The 18,403-nt window shown below is 52.8% G+C and overlaps 1 protein-coding gene across 4 annotated transcripts in view; it reads right to left on the bottom strand.

Moving 5' to 3' along the window:
* EHMT1 (euchromatic histone lysine methyltransferase 1) overlaps window positions 1–15,862 on the bottom strand; it is a 129,284-nt gene extending 113,422 nt beyond the window's left edge. For 3 of the 4 annotated variants that reach the window (XM_081065776.1, XM_081065777.1, XM_081065778.1), the window contains exon 1: window positions 15,792–15,862. In XM_081065776.1, coding sequence (XP_080921902.1) covers window positions 15,792–15,854 — 63 coding nt within the window. In that variant the 5' untranslated portion in view covers window positions 15,855–15,862. Of the gene's footprint in view, window positions 1–14,174; window positions 14,253–15,791 lie in introns of those variants that run through there. The other variant, XM_081065779.1, reaches the window with a different exon arrangement.
* Window positions 15,863–18,403: the final 2,541 nt, after the last annotated feature.

Here is an 18,403-nt window from a genome sequence, read left to right as displayed (position 1 = left end):
GCTGCTCCCTCCAGCCTACAATGCAATCGATCCCGGGCTCTGCGCCCCACAGGCCCGTGCGCACAGCTGGCATCCGCACTGCACTTCCACACCTGGCCTCTCCCCACCTGCAGACCCACCTTCCTACCTGACACTGAGCCCGAACGTCTACCGGGCACCTCCCGGGTACTCGGCTCTTTCCCTCACTATTCACCCATTGCTGCTCTTCTTTCAAATACACATCGAGAGCCTGACTGCTCAGCACCGCAGCTGTCCCCACCCTCGTCCACGCTCCCACCGGCCCCCGAGACTCCTTGCATGTGTCCTGAACATCCCCCTAGGCCCACTCCTGCCCCACACAGCAGCCACAGCACTTCACCCACACCCCACTCATGGCACGGGACTCACCTGGCTGCCCTCCTCACTCCATCCCTCTGTCCTCCACTGGGCCACACACAGTGCCCTAGCCTTCTCCAACGGACGGCTGACCCTGGGCAAGTGATTCACCTCTCTGGCCTCAGTGTCACCTGGAAAGCGAGTAGGCCCGCTGGACAAGGAAACAAACAAGACGGAGGAAGTGCTCACAGTAGGCCCACCCCAGGGACAGAAACCATTCTGTACCCGGGGAGGACCCTGCTCCCTTTCCAGGGCCACGCTGCCTCCTCCTGCTATTCTCCGGAGCAACAGACAGCAGAGTGCTCGCAAAGTGGTAATGCCCCTGGACTTGACACAAGAGCAAGAAGAAAGAGCAGACACTACAGCAGTGTCCCTGCAATGAGCGCGTGATGGCCCCAAGGGCAATGGGTCTGTTCCCTCCACACATTCTGGAACACTTCACACGTGCTCCAGAATGTCGGGATCTTAAAATCCAACCACAAAGTTCTCCTGCCGAGAGTTGTGCCATCCAAAAGAGGCTGCATGCACTGACTGCTCATAAATTAGAACAAATCAGAATGACGCAATCCTTACACGAAGGAAAGCAGGTAAGGCCTCAGATGATGCCTGTCACTCACAAAGTCTCATGCCACAGGGCGCTTGCACCCCCTAGCCGGGCAGCACTCCTCTCTTACGCAGTCCATGCTAAGCAACGAGGCTACCACGAGCAGCCTATGTCTGTCCCTTCCTTCTGGCGGCCCTACGGGGCGTCAGGGATGAGGGGAACAGGCCCGGCCTGCCTCTGGGCAGTGGAGAGAGCAAGTGAATGCTTCCATCAGCCCTGCGTCCTGCTGGGTCCCAGCACCCAGAGGGTCCAAGGCCCGTGCTGTACTTCCAGGAAGGGGAGCTCCCACCGGTGCTGGTGGCAGCAGCCTCGAGCCTGAACCCAGGGCCTCAGACACCCTGGCTCTCTGCCCCGCAAACGTCGGCTTTCTTTCAGGTCCTGCCCAAACAGCCCCACTGGACAACATCCCTGCTTACCAAAGCCTCCGCCCAGCACCCAGCACCTCTGGGTGGCGTGACAATGCCCACGATCCCGGCCCCACCTCCTGGATCACCCAGTGTGCTGCTCCACTGAGGCGCCAGGGCGCATAGGGCACCATGCTGACCCACGCCCCTCAGCCCCAGAGAGCTGAACTGGCAAAGGGAGGCTGCCCCAAACCTCGGTTCAAATGCTGATGACAACTGACAGACGCGAAGGCAAGGCCTGCACACGCCTCCGGAGAGCAGTGGGAACTTGAGACCAGGGACGGGGTCGGCCGACATAGCAGCACACAGAACCAGCAAGCGGCCCAGGCGGGCCTCAGCCTCCAATGGGGGTCTGTGCACGTAGCCTGTGGCCACTGCTGCCCTCAGCCCACACACGCACATAAACGCCAGGCACAAAAGAGCCTAGCAGCCTCTCCAAAGGCACAGCTGCGTCCATCACCAGCATGGGAACCCCAAGAACGGGACCCGGGCAGAATTCCCCCAGCAGGCACTCGGCAGAAACTTCTGCTCCACAGAGGAGAGTGAGGGGGAGGGGACAGGGACAAGGAGACTGGTGGCCCACAGTCTCTGTGCCACACACAAGTCTCATGAAGCAAAGTTTAACGACGTGGAACAACAGAAAGTGGGCACACTCTGGCGACACACCCGACCGTTTCTTGACCACACTGAGTAGGGACCTTGGAGACTCCAGCGCCCACTGCAGACTGGACGAGCCCTGAGCTCAGCAACCAAGAGGCCCCTCCGGTTTGCAGCTAAGAGGTTCACCAGGAGGAAGCTAGAATGTAACTGCTGCTCTGACTTCTAACGAGGTTTTACTTTTTTGCTGTCCTCAGGTTGCCTGGTTAAAAATACTGGCAAGATGCCATATCACCTCCTTTTCCTCTTCTGTGAAAGAAGAAATTGGGATGGTAACCCTACCCGACAGGATTGTCCTAAGGGTTAAGTGAAAACCCCATATAGATGACTGGACTCATAACACGCTGGAAAGAACAATCAGCAGACATTATAATAACACTACACCCTGGTTCCCGACAGACAATGTCGTAATAATCACACCCTCGGTCCCCACAAAAGCCTTTTAAAAAGGTAATAGTGGGGCCGGCCCGGTGCTCAGGCGGTTGGAGCTCCGTGCTCCGAAGGCTGCCGGTTCGATTCCCACATGGGCCAGTGGGCTCTCAACCACAAGGTTGCCAGTTCAATTCCTCGAGTCCCGCAAGGGATGGTGGGCTCCGCCCGCTGCATCTAAGATTGAACACGGCACCTTGAGCTGAGCTGCCTCCGGATGGCTCAGTTGGTTGGAGCGCGTCCTCTCAACCACAAGGTTGCCAGTTCGATTCAAGTCCCGCAAGGGATGGTGGGCTGCGCCCCCGGCAACTGGCAACGGCGGCTGGAGCTGAGCTGCACCCCCCACAACTAAGATTGAAAGGACAACAACTTGATTTGGGGGAAAAATGTCCTGGAAGTGCACACTGTTCCCCAGTAAAGTCCTGTTCCCCTTCCCCAATAAAATCATTTTTTAAAAACAAGTGAAAGTGAAACCACGTGAACCAGTGGGTCCTTGCAGGGGTGCATGACAGCAGCTACCCAGTCAGTCACACAAAACTCGTGTCTGGAAAAGAACTGAAGGCATCCATCTACTGGTGACGCTTGACACAGGTTCCAGGAAGCAGAAACCAAAGGGGCTCTTCTAAGTGCCACGCATCTACCAAAAAACACAAAACCCCGCTAAAAATTCCAACCCCCACCCCTCACTTGTAAATGTCTCACAACGAGGCAGGCCTGGCTGGGCTGTGTGGGCAGCACTCCCCCAGGGGTTCCCCAGGAGTATACCACCTCCTCCCCACCCCATGTGCCCAACACTATGTGCCAGGCCCAGCCCCTCCTGTGGGCGCCCAGGGCTCTAATGCTGGCGGCCCTCACAAGACAAACATGGTGCCAGGCACATCGCAGGAGACCAATGACAGGGCGGGAGGGCGCCCTCATCTGAGTGCCTGCTGCCAGCCAGGCACCTGGCCTGTGTTGTCACCACGAGCCCATGAGAAGGGAGAAGACTAAGAGAGGCTGCATGATGTGCCAAAGGTAAATGGTGGGGCTGGCGGGTGAACGCCAACTGTCCAGCAAACAGCTCGTGATCTCCACCACACGATTAGTCTGGTTTAACCTCCAAGACTAAGGCCCATGATGTGACTGAGGCACAGACTGTAGGACATGCCCCCCACTGCCCCCTTTCCCACTTCATCACCTGTTCCATGGGGCACAGCCTGTGCAGGTGGACTGACTAAATCTTCATACCTGAGGAAAACTCCGCCAGGCTTCACACTAGTCAGTGACCTTTGAGTTGTTTCTGAATGCTAACGGCAGCGACAGTAGGCTTCACTATCAGAGCCTTCCAGCGCCCACCTAGTGGTTTCCTCCCTGAGGTGCAGTGGGTAAAGGGTGACGCCAGCTCAAGTGCTGTCCACACAGACGTGATGAGCCCTGATCTCTACACCTCAGAGCACACACACACACAGCTGATTCTAGAAAGTGCAAACTAAACCCAAAGGAAGCACAAGAAGTAATAAAGATCAGAGTGCTCGTAAACAAAATCAAAAGTTGATTCTTCAAAAACAAAATGGACAAAACTTTAGCCAAACTGACCAAGAGAAAAAAGGGTACTGAAAGAAATTAAAGAGACCCAGATAGAAGGAAAGATTTCATATCACTAGGATAATAATAGTCCCCAAAGTGATCTAGAATTCAAACGCCCCCCCTTTCAAAATGCAGAAGGCTGTTTTATTTAAGCTCTGGACAAGCTAATCCTAAAATTGACATGGAATTGCAAAGGGCCCAGCAGAGCTAAACAAAGCTGGAGGAGTCCCACTGCCCAATTTCAAACTTATTACGAAGCTCCAGGACTCAGGACAGTGTAATGCTGGCACAAGGACAGACAGACGTCAGTGCACCAGAACCGAGAGTCCAGAACGAGTCCCAGCACGAATGGTCAAATGAGCAACAACAAAGGTGCCAATTCAACATGGAAAGAACAGTCTTTTCAACCAACAGTGATAAGACCACTGGATTTCCACATGCAAAAGCATAAAACTGGACCCCTACCTCACACCATATACAAAAACCATGTCAAAATGGATCACTAACAAAAATATAAGATCAAAAACTACAAAACTCTTAGAAGAAAACCCGGGGGTAACTTCATGACACGAGATTTGCCAATGAACTCTTAGATATGACAGCACAAGCACGAGCCACAAAAGAAAAATAAGATAAATGGGACTTCATCAAAATTCAAACCACTTGCACTTAAAGAACACTATCAATAAAGTAAAAAGAGGGGCTGGCCCGATGGCTCAGGCGGTTGGAGCTCCGAGTTTCTAACATCAAAGGCTACCGGTTTGATTCCCACATGGGCCAGTGCGCTCTCAACTACCAGGATGCCGGTTTGATCCCTCAACTCCTGCAAGGGATGGTGGGCTCCGTCCCCTGCAGCTGGCATTGAGCACAGCACCACGAGTTGAGTTGCCGCTGAGCTCCCGGATGGCTCAGTTGGTTGAAGTGTGGTTGCCGGTTCGATTCCTTGACTCCGGCAGGGGATGGTGGGCTCTGCCCCATGCAGCTAAGATTGAACACAGCACCTTGAGCTCCCGGATGGCTCAGTTGGTTGGAGAGCGTCCTCTCAACCACAAGGTTGCCGGTTCCACTCCCGCAAGGGATGGTGGGCTGCACCCCCTGCAACTAGCAATGGCAACTGGACCTGGAGCTGAGCTGCGCCCGCCACAACTAAGACTGAAAGGACAACAACTTGACTTGGAAAAAAGTCCTAGAAGTACACACTGTTCCCCAATAAAGTCTTAAAGAAAAAAAAAGAAAGTAAAAAGACAACCTACAGAATGGGAGAAAATGTTTGCTAATCATATATCTATAAGAAATTTGTACCTACAATCTTCAAAATGTAAAGAACTTTTGTAACTCAACAGAAAGACAATCCAGTTTGAACAGACAATGGATTTCTACTGACATTTGTGTTAAGAATAAATACAAATGGCCAATAAACAATCTTAAAATGTTCAACATCACTAGTCATTAGGGAAATCCACATCAAAACTATGAGATACGGGTCGGCCCGGTGGCTCAGGTGGTTGGAGCGCTGTGCTCCTAACATCTAGTCACCGGTTCGATTCCCACATGGGCCAGTGAGCTGCCCTCTCTACAGCTAAGATTGTGAACAATGGCTCTCCCTGGAGCTGGGCTGCCGTGAGCAGCTTGGCGTAGGCTGCTTTGTGTCGCCATGGGCTAGCTACCATGTGCTGCCATGAGTGGCCGGTGGCCAGGGTGAATGGCCAGCAGCCAGCATAGGCAGCCAACAGCCAATGAGAGCTGCTGTGAGCTACTGTGAGCAGCCAACCTACCGACAACTGGTGACCAGTGACCAACTGCCTCAGCCAGTGGGAGCACAAGGCTCATAACACAGTAGTACCTTGGTTTTCTAACATCTCCGTTGACGAACATTTTGGTTTATGAACGCCGTAAATCCAAAATTAAATGCTTCAGTTTTCGAACACGCCTCGGAAGTCAAACATGTCACGCGGCTTCCGCTGAGTACAAGATCCTGAGGCCTAGCTGTTGGCTGTTTTCGAACGTTTCAGAACTCGAACGGTCTTCCGGAACGAATTAGGTTCGAAAACCGAGGTACCACTGTACCAGCAGGGGCCAGGGAGCTGTGTCCTACACAACTAGACTGAGAAACAGCGGCTTGAACCAGATTAAGGGAGGGGCAGCTGAAGAAAAGGGGGAAGAAAAAAACAACTATGAGATACCACTTCACATCCAATAAAATGGCTCTAGTGTCAGCCAGAATGTAGAGAAACTGGAGTCCTTGTAGTTGCTGCTGGAATGGACCGTGCTATAGCTGCTCTGGGGACAGTCTGGCAGTGCCTAAGCTGGGTTACCACAGGCCCAGCAATTCCACTCCTCGGTACATACCCAAGAGAAATGGAAGCACGCTGCCTATACTAACACTTGTTTGTCAATGGTCATAGCGTTATTCAAAATAGCCAAGAAAATGAAACAGAAATGGATAAACAAAATGCAGTATATCCATGCAATGGACTATTATTCACCCATGTAAAAAATAAAACACTCCCCCCAAAAATAAGAAACCTAAAGAAGTTTACACAGGCACATCCCAAAAGTGACTAAACAAAATGACCAAAAAGCACACTGGCACTTACTTAACATCACCAGTCACTGGAGAAATGCAAATTAAAGCACAGTGAGACATACAACAGACCTACCATGTTACCATGTTTCCCCCAAAATAAGACCTAGCCGGACAATCAGCTGTAATGCGCCTTTCGGGACAAAAATTAATATAAGATCCAGTCTCATATCATGTTAGATAAGACCCGGTCTTATACTAAAAGACAAGAGCAGAAGATCAGAGCTCTCTGACGTCTCCTCGCTCAGGCCTCAGCCAACGAGCTGAAGCCACACCTGCACTCGTCCCAGATGGAGCGCTTGAAGCCTCGCCTCCTGGCTGTCTCACCAGCCCAGCCTGACGCCGGACACCCCAACGCGGAAGGGACTCTTGCTGAACACCTGACTCTCTCTCATCCTCTTTCCTAAGACTCTGCTTGCCTTGCCTAACCCGATGGCTTGTAAACCCGTGTAACCCTCCTGTGTGAAACTGCTCTACCTCCCCTACTGGAGGCTACGCTCTGGCCAGATCCCTGCTTAAGGCCCATGGGAAACAAAGTCAGTAGGACTGGATCCATGGCTTTATTCTAATGGAGTCTGACATCGTGGAGAGACACCCATGTGTGTGAGACTGCTCCTGTGACAGCCACGTCCAACTCACGACAATCAGGCAAAACTTATCACAGTACCAGAAGCCAAGATTGCAGTCACCCGGGGAAGTGCGGGACAGAGGGGAGGAGCTCAAGGGGGCTTCTGTGGTTCGAGTAAAGTCCCCTGCTTGATCTAGGTACTGGAGACATGTATGGAAATATACACATAGCAAGCGCGTTTTTCTGTATATGTGTCATACAGTAAAAAAATTTCCCAAAAATACACCAGCTTCATGCTTTGGTTAAATGTTTTATTGTTATTGAATCTTGTTAAGGGATGGAGACGTACTACAGAGCCATAATGACAGATTCGGGCAGCCCACTGCGGCTAGCATGGAAAGGAAGAGAAGGGCAGCCTGAGGTGGATGTGGGGGTACACGTGACCATCCCCCACCCACATGACGACTGGCATCGTGTTCCACCCTTGCGCTCAAGTTCACAAAACACAGGCAAACGGAGAGCATGAGGGAGCCACCAACACTCCCTCGGCCTAAATGCCAGACTGGGAATCTGATGGGGAGGAGAGGCCCTAGGCTCCAAAACAGAAATCAACAATTTCTTCATTAGCAAACAATCTTCCAACTACTCAGGACAGAGACCCGCAGGCCTCTCTCAGGCTGGCACATACCTGGAGGCTAAGGTGTCATCAGGGACCCCTCCGTCCCTCCTCCCCACAGGAACAGGACTTCCTGGCAGGCCCGCGTCTCCTGGTAAAGTGTTCCCACCAACAGCCGGAACAAGTCTGCCACTTGGCACCGCTAATGAGTTCATGGCGCTGGGCAGTGAAGACTAATGATTGTAACATTACAAAGCAAGCGGATCAGACTCATTGTGCCAGGTTGAAAACTCGAATCCAGTTCTGACATATTCTTGCTAAAAAAAACTTTTTAGACACAGACCTACATCTGATGGAGCCTTTAGCCCACGCTGTCCAATCAAGCGGGAGCCACAAGCGGGAGCCATGGGAAATTTTAAATTCTCCAGTCACCCCATTTAAAAAAAAGAATTAGAGGGGCGGCCAGATGGCTCAGCTGGTTAGAGCGTGAGCTCTGAACAGAGTTGCTGGTTCGATTCCCACATGGGCCAGTGAGCTGCGCCCTCCACAACTAGATTGAAGACAACAAGCTGCCGCTGAGCTTCCGGAGGGGCGGCCGGATGGCTGTTGGTTAGAGAGCGAGCTCTCAACAAGGCTGCCGGTTCAATTCCCACATGGGACGGTGGGCTGTGACCCCTGCAACTAAAGATTAAAAATGGCCACTGGACTTGGAGCTGACGTTTATGAAGTGCTGTGTGAGAAGATACACGAGTGTTCAGAGTGGTCCCCGATGGCACCGACCGGAGGAGTGTAAAGAGCAGATGTCAGCACGCAGGACGGCCGAGGGTGACGGCGACAGGAGGCCTGCGCTCGACCGGGTGGGTGCTGGGAAGGCCTTGTGGAGGTGACTCAGTCCAGGGCCAGAGGGAGGCGAGCTGCGCTGGGAATGCCAAACGCAGTGTCTACCATTCGGGGAAAGTTTAACAAATTAGAAAACAAACCTAGAAACCTAAGAATGCCAAGTACCATGTTTCTCTGAAAATAAGACCTAGCCAGACAATCAGCTCTAATGCGTCTTTTGGAGCAAATATTAATGTAAGACCGAGTATCATATTACGTTATATTATTATATTACATTATATAAGACCCGGTCTTATAGTAAAATCAGACCAGGTCTTAACATTAATTTTGCTCCAAAAGACACGTTAGAACTGATTGTCCGGCTAGGGCTTATTTTCGAGGAAACACGGTAGTTGTAGTCTGCTTTGTTCTGATCCTTACGAGCGTGCGTGTGACTCTGGCACACCTACCGTGACCATCAGTGCGTGTGTGCTGCGTGTGTCTCCTTTCAAGGCTGTGAACGTACCCATCAGACATTTTAGTAGCGGTGGGTGTTCGTTACGTACATGGTCCAGTTTCATTGGTTATGAATTGGGTGAGACTGTGTCCTCTGGTACACGGTGGGAGTACTGGTCAGAGGGGTGAGTGGCATGAAGCACACAGGGCCTGTGGCCATGGTGACACGGTGGTGGTTTCCTGACCACTGTAGACTGCCATTGAAGGGTTTTAAGCGTGGGAGGATATTTTAAAAAGATGACCCTGGCTGCTGTGTGGAGAGTGGATAGAAGGAAGACCAGAATGGAAGCAGGGACCCGTGAGTAGGCCTGGGCCTGCTGCATGGCAGGATGGGCAGGCCCATGATTGAGGCAGGGTGTGGACGCTTACATTTCACTTTTGGAGTAGATAAGATAGTTACATGGTTCAAAATTCAAAGGTATGAGTATAAAAGTGAAACATCTCCCTCCCGTGTCCCCCAGCCACTCAGTGCTTCTCCTGGCAGGTAGGCCACCTGTGTTATCATGGAGCAGATGAAGCAAATGCACTTGTAGCTATTGTGGACCTTTTATTATGGAACTTTCTCAGACCTGAGTGGAAGTAGATACGGTGGGAGAATGAGCCCCGGACACCTGTCGCGCAGCTTCAGCACTCACCTGCTCCTGCCCGGGCCCCACTCCATCCTCAGGCACTTTGAAGCCGTTCTCAGACTGCTTCATCTGTGGACATTTTAGTTAATATTTCAGTCAGTAAGTACCTAGTCACTGTTCAGATTTCTTCATTTCAAATTAGGAACAAAGTACGGCCCATTTATTGCCCTTGATCAATACTTGTTAAATTTCATTATGTTGATTTCCATGTCTTTACTTTTCTCTTGCAATTACGTTATGAAGATAATACTTTATTTCCCCCAAAGTTCCCGACAGCCTTATATTGCTGATTGCATTCTGATGATGATATTTGAATGTGCTCCTTCATTCTCCATATTTCCTGACGTTGACATTTAAGATCTGGCGGCTGCTTTCCAGTGTGGTGGCCGCTGGGCACCTGGCTCCTGAGCGATGAGATATGGTTAGTGTGAATTGAGAGGTGCCGTAACTGCCACAGACACAGGGGGCTTCGGAGAGCATGACGTCAGCACCCAAGTACGGATGCGTGTTGAGATGTAACACGATGGTTGTACTGGGTTAAATAAAATATCATTAAAAGTAACTTGTGTTTCTAATTTTTTTTAATTTATTATTTTTATTTTTATTTTATTTTTTAAAATTTTACTGGGGAAAAAAAGAAATGTATTGGGCAATGTTGTGGAACAGTGTGTTTCTCCAGGGCCCATCAGCTCCAAGTGCAGTGGCCGTTTTTAATCTTTAGTTTCAGGATTCCCAGCGCAGTTTTAATTTTTAGTTTGGCATTCCCAGCGCAGCTCGCCTCCCTCTGGCCCTCGACTGAGTCACCTGCACAAGGCCTTCCCAGCACCCACCCGGTCGAGCACAGGCCTCCTGTCGCCGTCACCCTCGGCCGTCCTGCGTGCTGACATCTGCTCTTTACACTCCTCCAGTCGGTGCCATCGGGGACCACTCTGAACACTCGTGTATCTTCTCACACAGCACTTCATAAACACTCAGCGTTCAATAAATGTTTAGACCCCTTGGAAAGAGCCTTCTAAATACATTCTGATCAGAACTTACACATCTATTGAACGGGGATCCAGAAAACAGTCCCAAATTTTTTCACAATAAAATACCAACTGACGGTGACATTACTGGAAAAGTGACCTCTCCCCCAGGAAGACACCATCTCAAAGGAAATGCCATCTTCCAAGAATTAAAATTACGGCTTCAACGTTTTGTTTTTCAAAATCCAAAACCTCAAAGAGTTGTTTTAGCTTTTGTTTTTTTAAAGACTAGGAGCTAAACAAAAACGGAAGAATAAACGAGAGGACTGCTGCTTCTGTATCCCACCTGCGGTCGGTAGGTGGGCTGAGATACCTGGGTTCCAGTAAGACTCCGACTCTCCATGCAACTTGCCCATGCAACTTGCAGGGTGAGAATGCGGGCTGAGACCAACTGCCCCCTGCCGTGAGCTAAAGGCATCCATCATACACGGCATGGCCAAGCTTCCACATGACAATTGGAAGGTTCCTAAAGAGGAGAGCCCAAAATATGGCTCTGATGAGCTAATTACTTTCAAAGACAAAGTCAACAAAACGTGGTCCAATACACAAAATTGTGTGGTGATACGACAGGAAGCAGGAGCAGGAAACGAGGGCTCCAGCCCCCACACTGGCACTGACCACACATCCTTGGGCGCAGAGGGTCGAGGTGCCTTTCTTGCCCTGGCTGAACCATTAGATTCCAAACCCACAAACTACACAGTAAGACCCCACACAGGCAGTCCTGCCCATGGGACGCTGCACTCTGAGTGTGGGTGCAAATTCACCTCTCGAGATTTACAGTAAATGCTTCTGATTTCTAGATGGCAGAACAGCCTTTCCACCCCCTTCTCTTATCGAAGATCAACTGAAGACAAGAACAGGAAGGAGAGAGAAACTCCACCCCGGAGACATTTGAAACCCCAACACAAACCTGACTAGGAAGATGGAGGAGGGAGAAAAGCATGGGAAGGCCGTCAAGGATAAGAAGCAGGCTACCGTCCCACAGAACCGCAGAAAGGCTCAGAAGTGGGGTGACGTCTGGAGCTAAGAAGGGTGGATGTAAAAACCCACAGAAGGAGCACTGCACTCTCAGGTCCCCAGGCCCCTCCTGCACACTCAGGCACATTCCTCTTCTGAGGTTCAGCTCTGCAAACTCCACTTGAAATACACCCACTTGGGGACAGCAGGCACAAAGAAAGACAGGAGCAAACTGCTCCACTGACAACAGGGAAATTAGGGAAAGGCCGGTCCCCACTGAGCACCGGAAAGGCCGCTCTCAGCTTGCCTCTAACCTAGCTCCATAGCACCCAGCTCACGCCAGCAAGGCCTGCAGGACGGGGAAGGATCCTTCTCCAAGGAAACCAAACCAGCGGATAGTAACATTTGGAAGAGAGCCAACAAAAAACATTAGTCATCACCATTTTCAGTGAAAGCAACAAGTAAACAAGCCCCCCAATCAGCTGGCCATTTTTATTACTTTATTTTCAAAGGTGAATAAACAGCCAAAGGGGGGGGTCACCAGACATTGGAAGGTTTCCAGCATGAAAGAAAGAGACCAAAAGACACAACGGCAAAGAGTAGCACAGGGCAAACAGGTAAAACGCAAGAAACACAATTTTTTAAAAAGTTATTTAAAAAAAAATTTTTTTAATTTAATTGTAATTTTAAAAAACTTAACTGAAATTAGGAGATAAGCAAAGATATCATACACATAAAACAAGAACAGAAGGTATTAAAAAAGGAGCAGAGAGAGCATTTGAGATCTGGCTTCCAGTTTTGACTCAAACACTTACAAAAATTCTCAAAAAAAAGGGAACCGAGAACAGTACAGAACATGAAAATATGAAAGCAGAAATTTAAAATTCAGTAAAAAGAATTGGAAAGTAGTCAAACATGCTCCCAAAAGTAAACAAAAGGTCAAGGCATGACAAGGAAATATTTTAAAAATTAGAATACTTAGTGGTGGAAAGAGAACTGACTCTGGGTGGTGAACACACAAGGTGATGTATAGATGATGTATTACAGAATTGTACACCTGAGACCTATGTAACTTTACTAACAATTGTCACCCCAATAAACTTAAATAAAATAAATAAAAACTAGAATACTAAGTACAGGAAGTCCAACATTCAAGTAAAAGAACTAGAAAAGGAAAATGCAGAGAAAATAATAATGAACTATCTCAAATATATTGTACCAAAATTTCCTATAAATGAAAGGGCCATCCATCTAGCTCCAGATTTCAGGGCCACTTGATACACTGCGTGATAAGTGAAAAGACTACCACTGAGGTAAATCATGAAAATTAGGAAAATCAAGGCTGCAGTGATCCTAAAAGCTAAGTTGGGGGGGGAATAACGCTTACCACAGATTAACTCAAACTGGACTTCTTCACAGCAACAACGAAAACTATTGGTATTGGAAAACTAAGATATTGGAGCAACAACTTGAAATTAAAATGACTCCCAATCTGGAGTGCCAAGGCCAGCGAGCATGGTGGTGAAATAGAGACGTTTTCAGACATGCAAGCCCCAGAATGAGCCCCACAACAAACGATTGAGAAGGCACTGGAAAATGTGCTCCAACGCCATGAGCGACCACAGAGGGGGCCTACACATGGGAAGTGGCCCCTCACCCAGAAAGGTGGGGAGCATTCCCAGGGTCACAGTGCGACGGCCAAGACAAGCACCCCGACTCGGTCAGGGTGACCACGCATGGGAACCACTGGAGAGCTGACAGAGCTGGGGGTGAGAAATTGAGAAACTTCTGACAGAATGAAAGGTGCGAGAACATGAGTCTGAGGTTCAAAGGAAAGCAAACAAGTGAAAAATAAGGCAATTACTAACTCCAGGAAAGAAAAAAAGGCCGTACAGAAAAGAACAATTGTAGTTTACCATCCCGCCCAACATGGCACAAAAATGACCTGAACAGACTGATAAAGACTCTGGACATGGATTTAACCAAAAGTGTGAGTTTTCTAGGTAAGAGAGCACGTATGAAGGAACTGAAGTCATCCTGTACCATTACTGGATGCCAACAGATAACCCTAAAATTGGTCAATAAAGACATGACAACACAGCATGAACATGCAGTGAATGTTAGTGTCACGTGGCTGCTGCCTTTCTAGAAAGGCAGGAGAGGAGGGTGGCCTCTTTCAATAGCAATATGACTTTTTAAACTATGTGCCAGTGTATTTATTACTTTAAGAAACAAAAAACAAGGTTAAAGAAAGATATACATAGTAGCCACCCTGCCAGAAAGGTACAGGATCGGCCTGGGAAGGCCCTCCTCCTGCCTGTCAGTTCCTCAAGACAATGCACCACCCTGGGCTCTGCTCTCGGGGGCTCCTGAACATACATGAAACCGCAGAAACATACGTGAAACCCTAAGAGCCCCCACTTACTCGTCTACATAATGGAGGTGGGGGACGCATTCCACCTCCTTAGTCCTTTGGAGTGTAGAAAGGTGGGGATCGTCGTTCCAGGTCAAGGAGAGGAGAGACTAAACAAGCAGTCAGATAATCTGTTTCAAACGTCCACTTTGCTGGTTTAATCATGTGGTAGCACTTTTCAGATTTCGCGGCAGCAGATGGCCCACGCCTGCCCACTGTCCACGAGGCCCCTCCAGCATAAGCACTCAACTTACAGTGACAGCAAAGGTATAGGACGCGTCCAGCGAGCACAGGCTCTGCACCCAGGCCACTGGCACCCATCTTCTCTGCCACAAGCTCTGGAACCCTGGGCCCCCCACGCCCGTTTCCTCCTCTGCAAATGGGGGCGTCCTCCCTGTGCTCCCTACCGCTCCCGTCAGGCTTCGGTGGGCGCAGTCACTCAAAGGCTCGGCCGGGCTGCCCCGGGAATCAGTCACCGGGGCCCTGTGCTCGTCAACTATTTACTGAAAACCTACTATGTGCCAGACACCGAACAGAGCTCGTCCTACGACTGACGAGGCCAGGCCGGCGGTCCCCACCGAAGGGGCTGGCCCGGTGCCCACCACCCAGCAGGCGCCGCCAACGGGCACCACGGGTCATGGCTGTCGCGTCTCCCACGGCCGGGCCGAGCGACGGGGGCTCCTCCGGTTTACCGGTCTGTTCCCGGAGCCCAGTGCGCGCCCTGCCTGTGGCAGGCGCTCCATAACTCTCCCTGCGGTGGCTTTAAGGAGCCCCCGCACCTTCGGTCCCCTGCGTCAACATCCCAAACCGGGCGGGACAGCTACACGCGCGAGAGGACCGCCGCCGCCGGGGTCGCACTCGGCCGTCGGCGCGCACGGCCTCAGGCCCGCGAGCCCGCAGCGACCACCGCGCACGGGGCCGTCCCCGGGCAGCCTGCGAGGCCATCACTCTTCCGCCCCGGTCCCCGCGTCGGCCCCGGGACCGCGCGTGTGCGCCTGGCGCGGGCTCACGGCCGCGGGGCGGCTCCGCCGGTGGCGGGGAAGCCGCGGGCCCGCCTCCCACGCTCGGTGTCGGTGCCGGTGCCGCGACGAGCCGGGCGGCGAGCAGGCCGGGCGCTCACAAAAGGACGGGGCTCCGAGGGCCGAGCCCGGCGGGCGGCGGCTCAGCACGGGCGCCGCGGGCGGGCAGCTTTGTCCGGGAGACGCCGCCCTCCGACTCGGAACAAAGTGGAAGGTCAGCGGGGCGACGAGGCGCCGGCGGCCCCGGCCTCGCCCGGCCTCGCCCGCCCGCCGCCCGCCGCCCGCCGCCCGCGAAGTCGGCCGGCTCGCCCCGCGTTCCCCTTTGTCCTCCGCGCCCGCCGCGGGGCCCCCTCCTCCGGCTCCGCACCGCGCGCCCCGCCGCCCCGCCCCGCCCGCGCCCGCACAAAGCGCGCCCAGCGCAGCGCGGCCCGCACGCCCGGGGCCTCGGCCCGGCCTCGGCCTGAGGCGCGGCGGCGGCGAGGAGGCGCGGGCCCGCCCTCAGGCTCGGCGCCCCCGCCCGCCCGCCCGGCGCCCCCGCCGCGCGCCCCCGCCCGCCGCCCGCCCCGCGCCCGCCCGCGCCCGCCGCCGGCCCGCCGGCCCCGCTCCTCACCTCGGCGTCGGCGGCGGCCATGGCCCGGGCCCGCAGCGTGGCCCCGCCCCTCCCGCGCGCCATCGCCCCGCCCGCTCCTCGCGGCCCAGGGCGGGGCGGGCCGGTCAAGCGCATCTGCGCCTGCGCCCGCGCCCGCGCCTGCGCGGTGCGGCCCTGACGGCGGCGTCCGCGGCGTGGGCCTGCGCCGGCCGGAACCGGGGCGCGCCGGCCTGGCGGGGGCGTGGCCCGGCGGAACGGCCCTCCCCACAGCCGCCGGGCGGGCGGGCGGGCGCTGTCCTCCGGTTCTCGCACCAAACACCGTCAGTCTACAGAGGCTTTCCGGTGGGCTGGCGGGGGCTGGAGAAGGACCCCTGACCTCTAACCCCGGACCCACATGGATTCCGTCGGCCTTCGCAGACCCCGACTTGCGTCCCAGGGCGGTGCCCGGGCTGGGGATGTGCCCGACTGGGAGGGCTGTGCCCTGGACCTGGGCTGCGTTGGGATCGGTTGTGCTTCGCTGGGGGTGGGGTTCCTGCTACGCGTGTGTGCCAGCTGTGCGCCACGTGCTGCCTGAGAAGGCTGCCCCGGGCGGGGCGGGGGCAGCGGAATGTCCCCAGGGGGAGGATCGCCCCAACGTGGGAGGATGTCTCAATGGGACGGTGGCCTCACGTGGAATTGCTCCGCTTGGGGGAGGTATTTGCTCGACGAGGGGCGATGCGCAGCTAGGGGGTTCTCCCTAGGAGAACCAGGCGCTTAACGGGACTGAGGGAGGGTGCTTTGATTAGGGAAGATGCCCCGCCAGGAGGATGTGCCCTAGTTGGGGACAGTGTCCGATTGGAAAGGCTGGGGCTAGGGTGAGGGATGTCCCATTGGAGAGGACTGCCCCCGTCTGGGTGCTCTGGTTAAGGGAGATGCCTGGCTTGGGGTATGCCAGTTAGGAGGTGTGCCCCAGCTGGGCAGTGTCCCCGACCACCCCAAGCTCCGGGCCAGCACCTGCCCATCTGCCTGCCACCCAGTTATGCCCAGGGCAAGACCTTTTCCGCACACCAAACAGCGTTCCTTGGACAACACTGGCTTAGACCACCCGTTCCCCACCTCCAGACCAGTTTCTCCCATCCCCTGGGAGTTGGGGACAGAAGCATGGACTCAGGAGGCACTCAGTTGAAGGTTAACCTGCCTCCCACCGTGTGAGAGCTCAAGTCTCATGGGACAGCTCCTGGAAAATGCCACTTACTGTCATTGATAGTGCTCACAGGTACTAGGAGGAAATGGAACTTAGAACATGGCTTAAGTACCAAGGAAACCTTCCCAGGTTTCTTTGGGGCAGCCGAAGTCTGCTTATGACAGGCCAGGGACCCTAAGCTCTGGCGCATGGGACAGAGGGTTCAGAGCAATCGTCCTTCATGGCCTGCACCCCCCCAACCTGACCTGCTTTCACCCACACCTGCCTCTGTTGGGACCATCGTTTCCGTCTCCGTTCCTGCCTTGGACCTTAGTAACGCTTTTAGCTCAGATATCTGTGTGGCTCACTTGTCTACCATCCTTGAGTCTTCATACTGCCTCTTCAGGATAAGCCTTCCCTTGCCACCCGACTTACAAACCATACTGCACCCCAGGCTCCCTGGCTTTATTTTATTCTACAGCCATATTGTCTGTCTTCGCCACTAAAGTATTAGTCCTGCGCGTCGGGGATTCTTGTTTTGTGTACCCTAGTGCCTAGAGCTATTCTTGGCAGTAAATATTTGTTGAATGAATAAGTGAGTTAAGGTGTGGAGAAAAATCCTTTACCTGGCAAAGGCCAAGTGTGAATGAATGTGTCAGAAGTAGGCTACACTTCCCTTTTGCACCATCAGCCCAACTGCCCCATCCTTGTATGATCACTGGACTTATGTCAGGTGCCATTCTCATTGCATGACTGTAACTTTGTAACCATCAGGCCAGTCATGAGAGCTGGACTCTGTTCTAACCACATTCTTTAAATGAGCAAACCAAACCAAGGAAGTTGAGTGCATCCAAGGATGGGATTCCAAGCTACGCAGACTTTCCTTTCCACGAGGCTCCAGTTTCCAGCCCATGGTTTCCAGATTATCCTACTTTGTGGCACACTTTGTGCTTTTCTCCAGTATTCATCCTCACCTTGTCCCACAAATAGTAAAATTTTAGCCAGGCACATGGCTGCCTAAGGGTACATTTCCAGAGGGTGGTCATGGGATGTGTGCAAAAGTGATACAATCTAGTTTCCAGCTCGTCCCCCAAAAAGTTAAAAGGTGCAGGCCCAGTCAGCTGGGTGACTGTGAAAACTGCAACAGCCAGCCTGTACCCAGGGATGAAAGCCTCAGTTAGAGTGACAACTTCATCACCAGGCCAAATCTTCAACCTCTGGACTGTTAAATGTTTGAGAAATAAACTATCACATTGGGGGCGAGGGGGTGGCCTGACCTGTCCCCTCATAGTACCATGGGCTAGTTATAGATTAAGTAACTGAGACACCTAGCCAACGTTAGCCCTCCACCATGTGGCAGAGCTGGAATTTTAACCCATAGTCTTAACCCCACCTCCAGTGTTTCCCAAAGTTCGGTCCAGGATCACTGGCCCCATACGGCATGGAAAGTCTGCAGGATGCCCCTTTGGGA

Source organism: Rhinolophus hipposideros (assembly GCF_964194185.1).
Source record: "Rhinolophus hipposideros genome assembly, chromosome: 11".
In the NCBI taxonomy this organism is placed as follows: domain Eukaryota; kingdom Metazoa; phylum Chordata; class Mammalia; order Chiroptera; family Rhinolophidae; genus Rhinolophus; species Rhinolophus hipposideros.
This window is presented reverse-complemented; position numbering and strand designations above follow the sequence as displayed.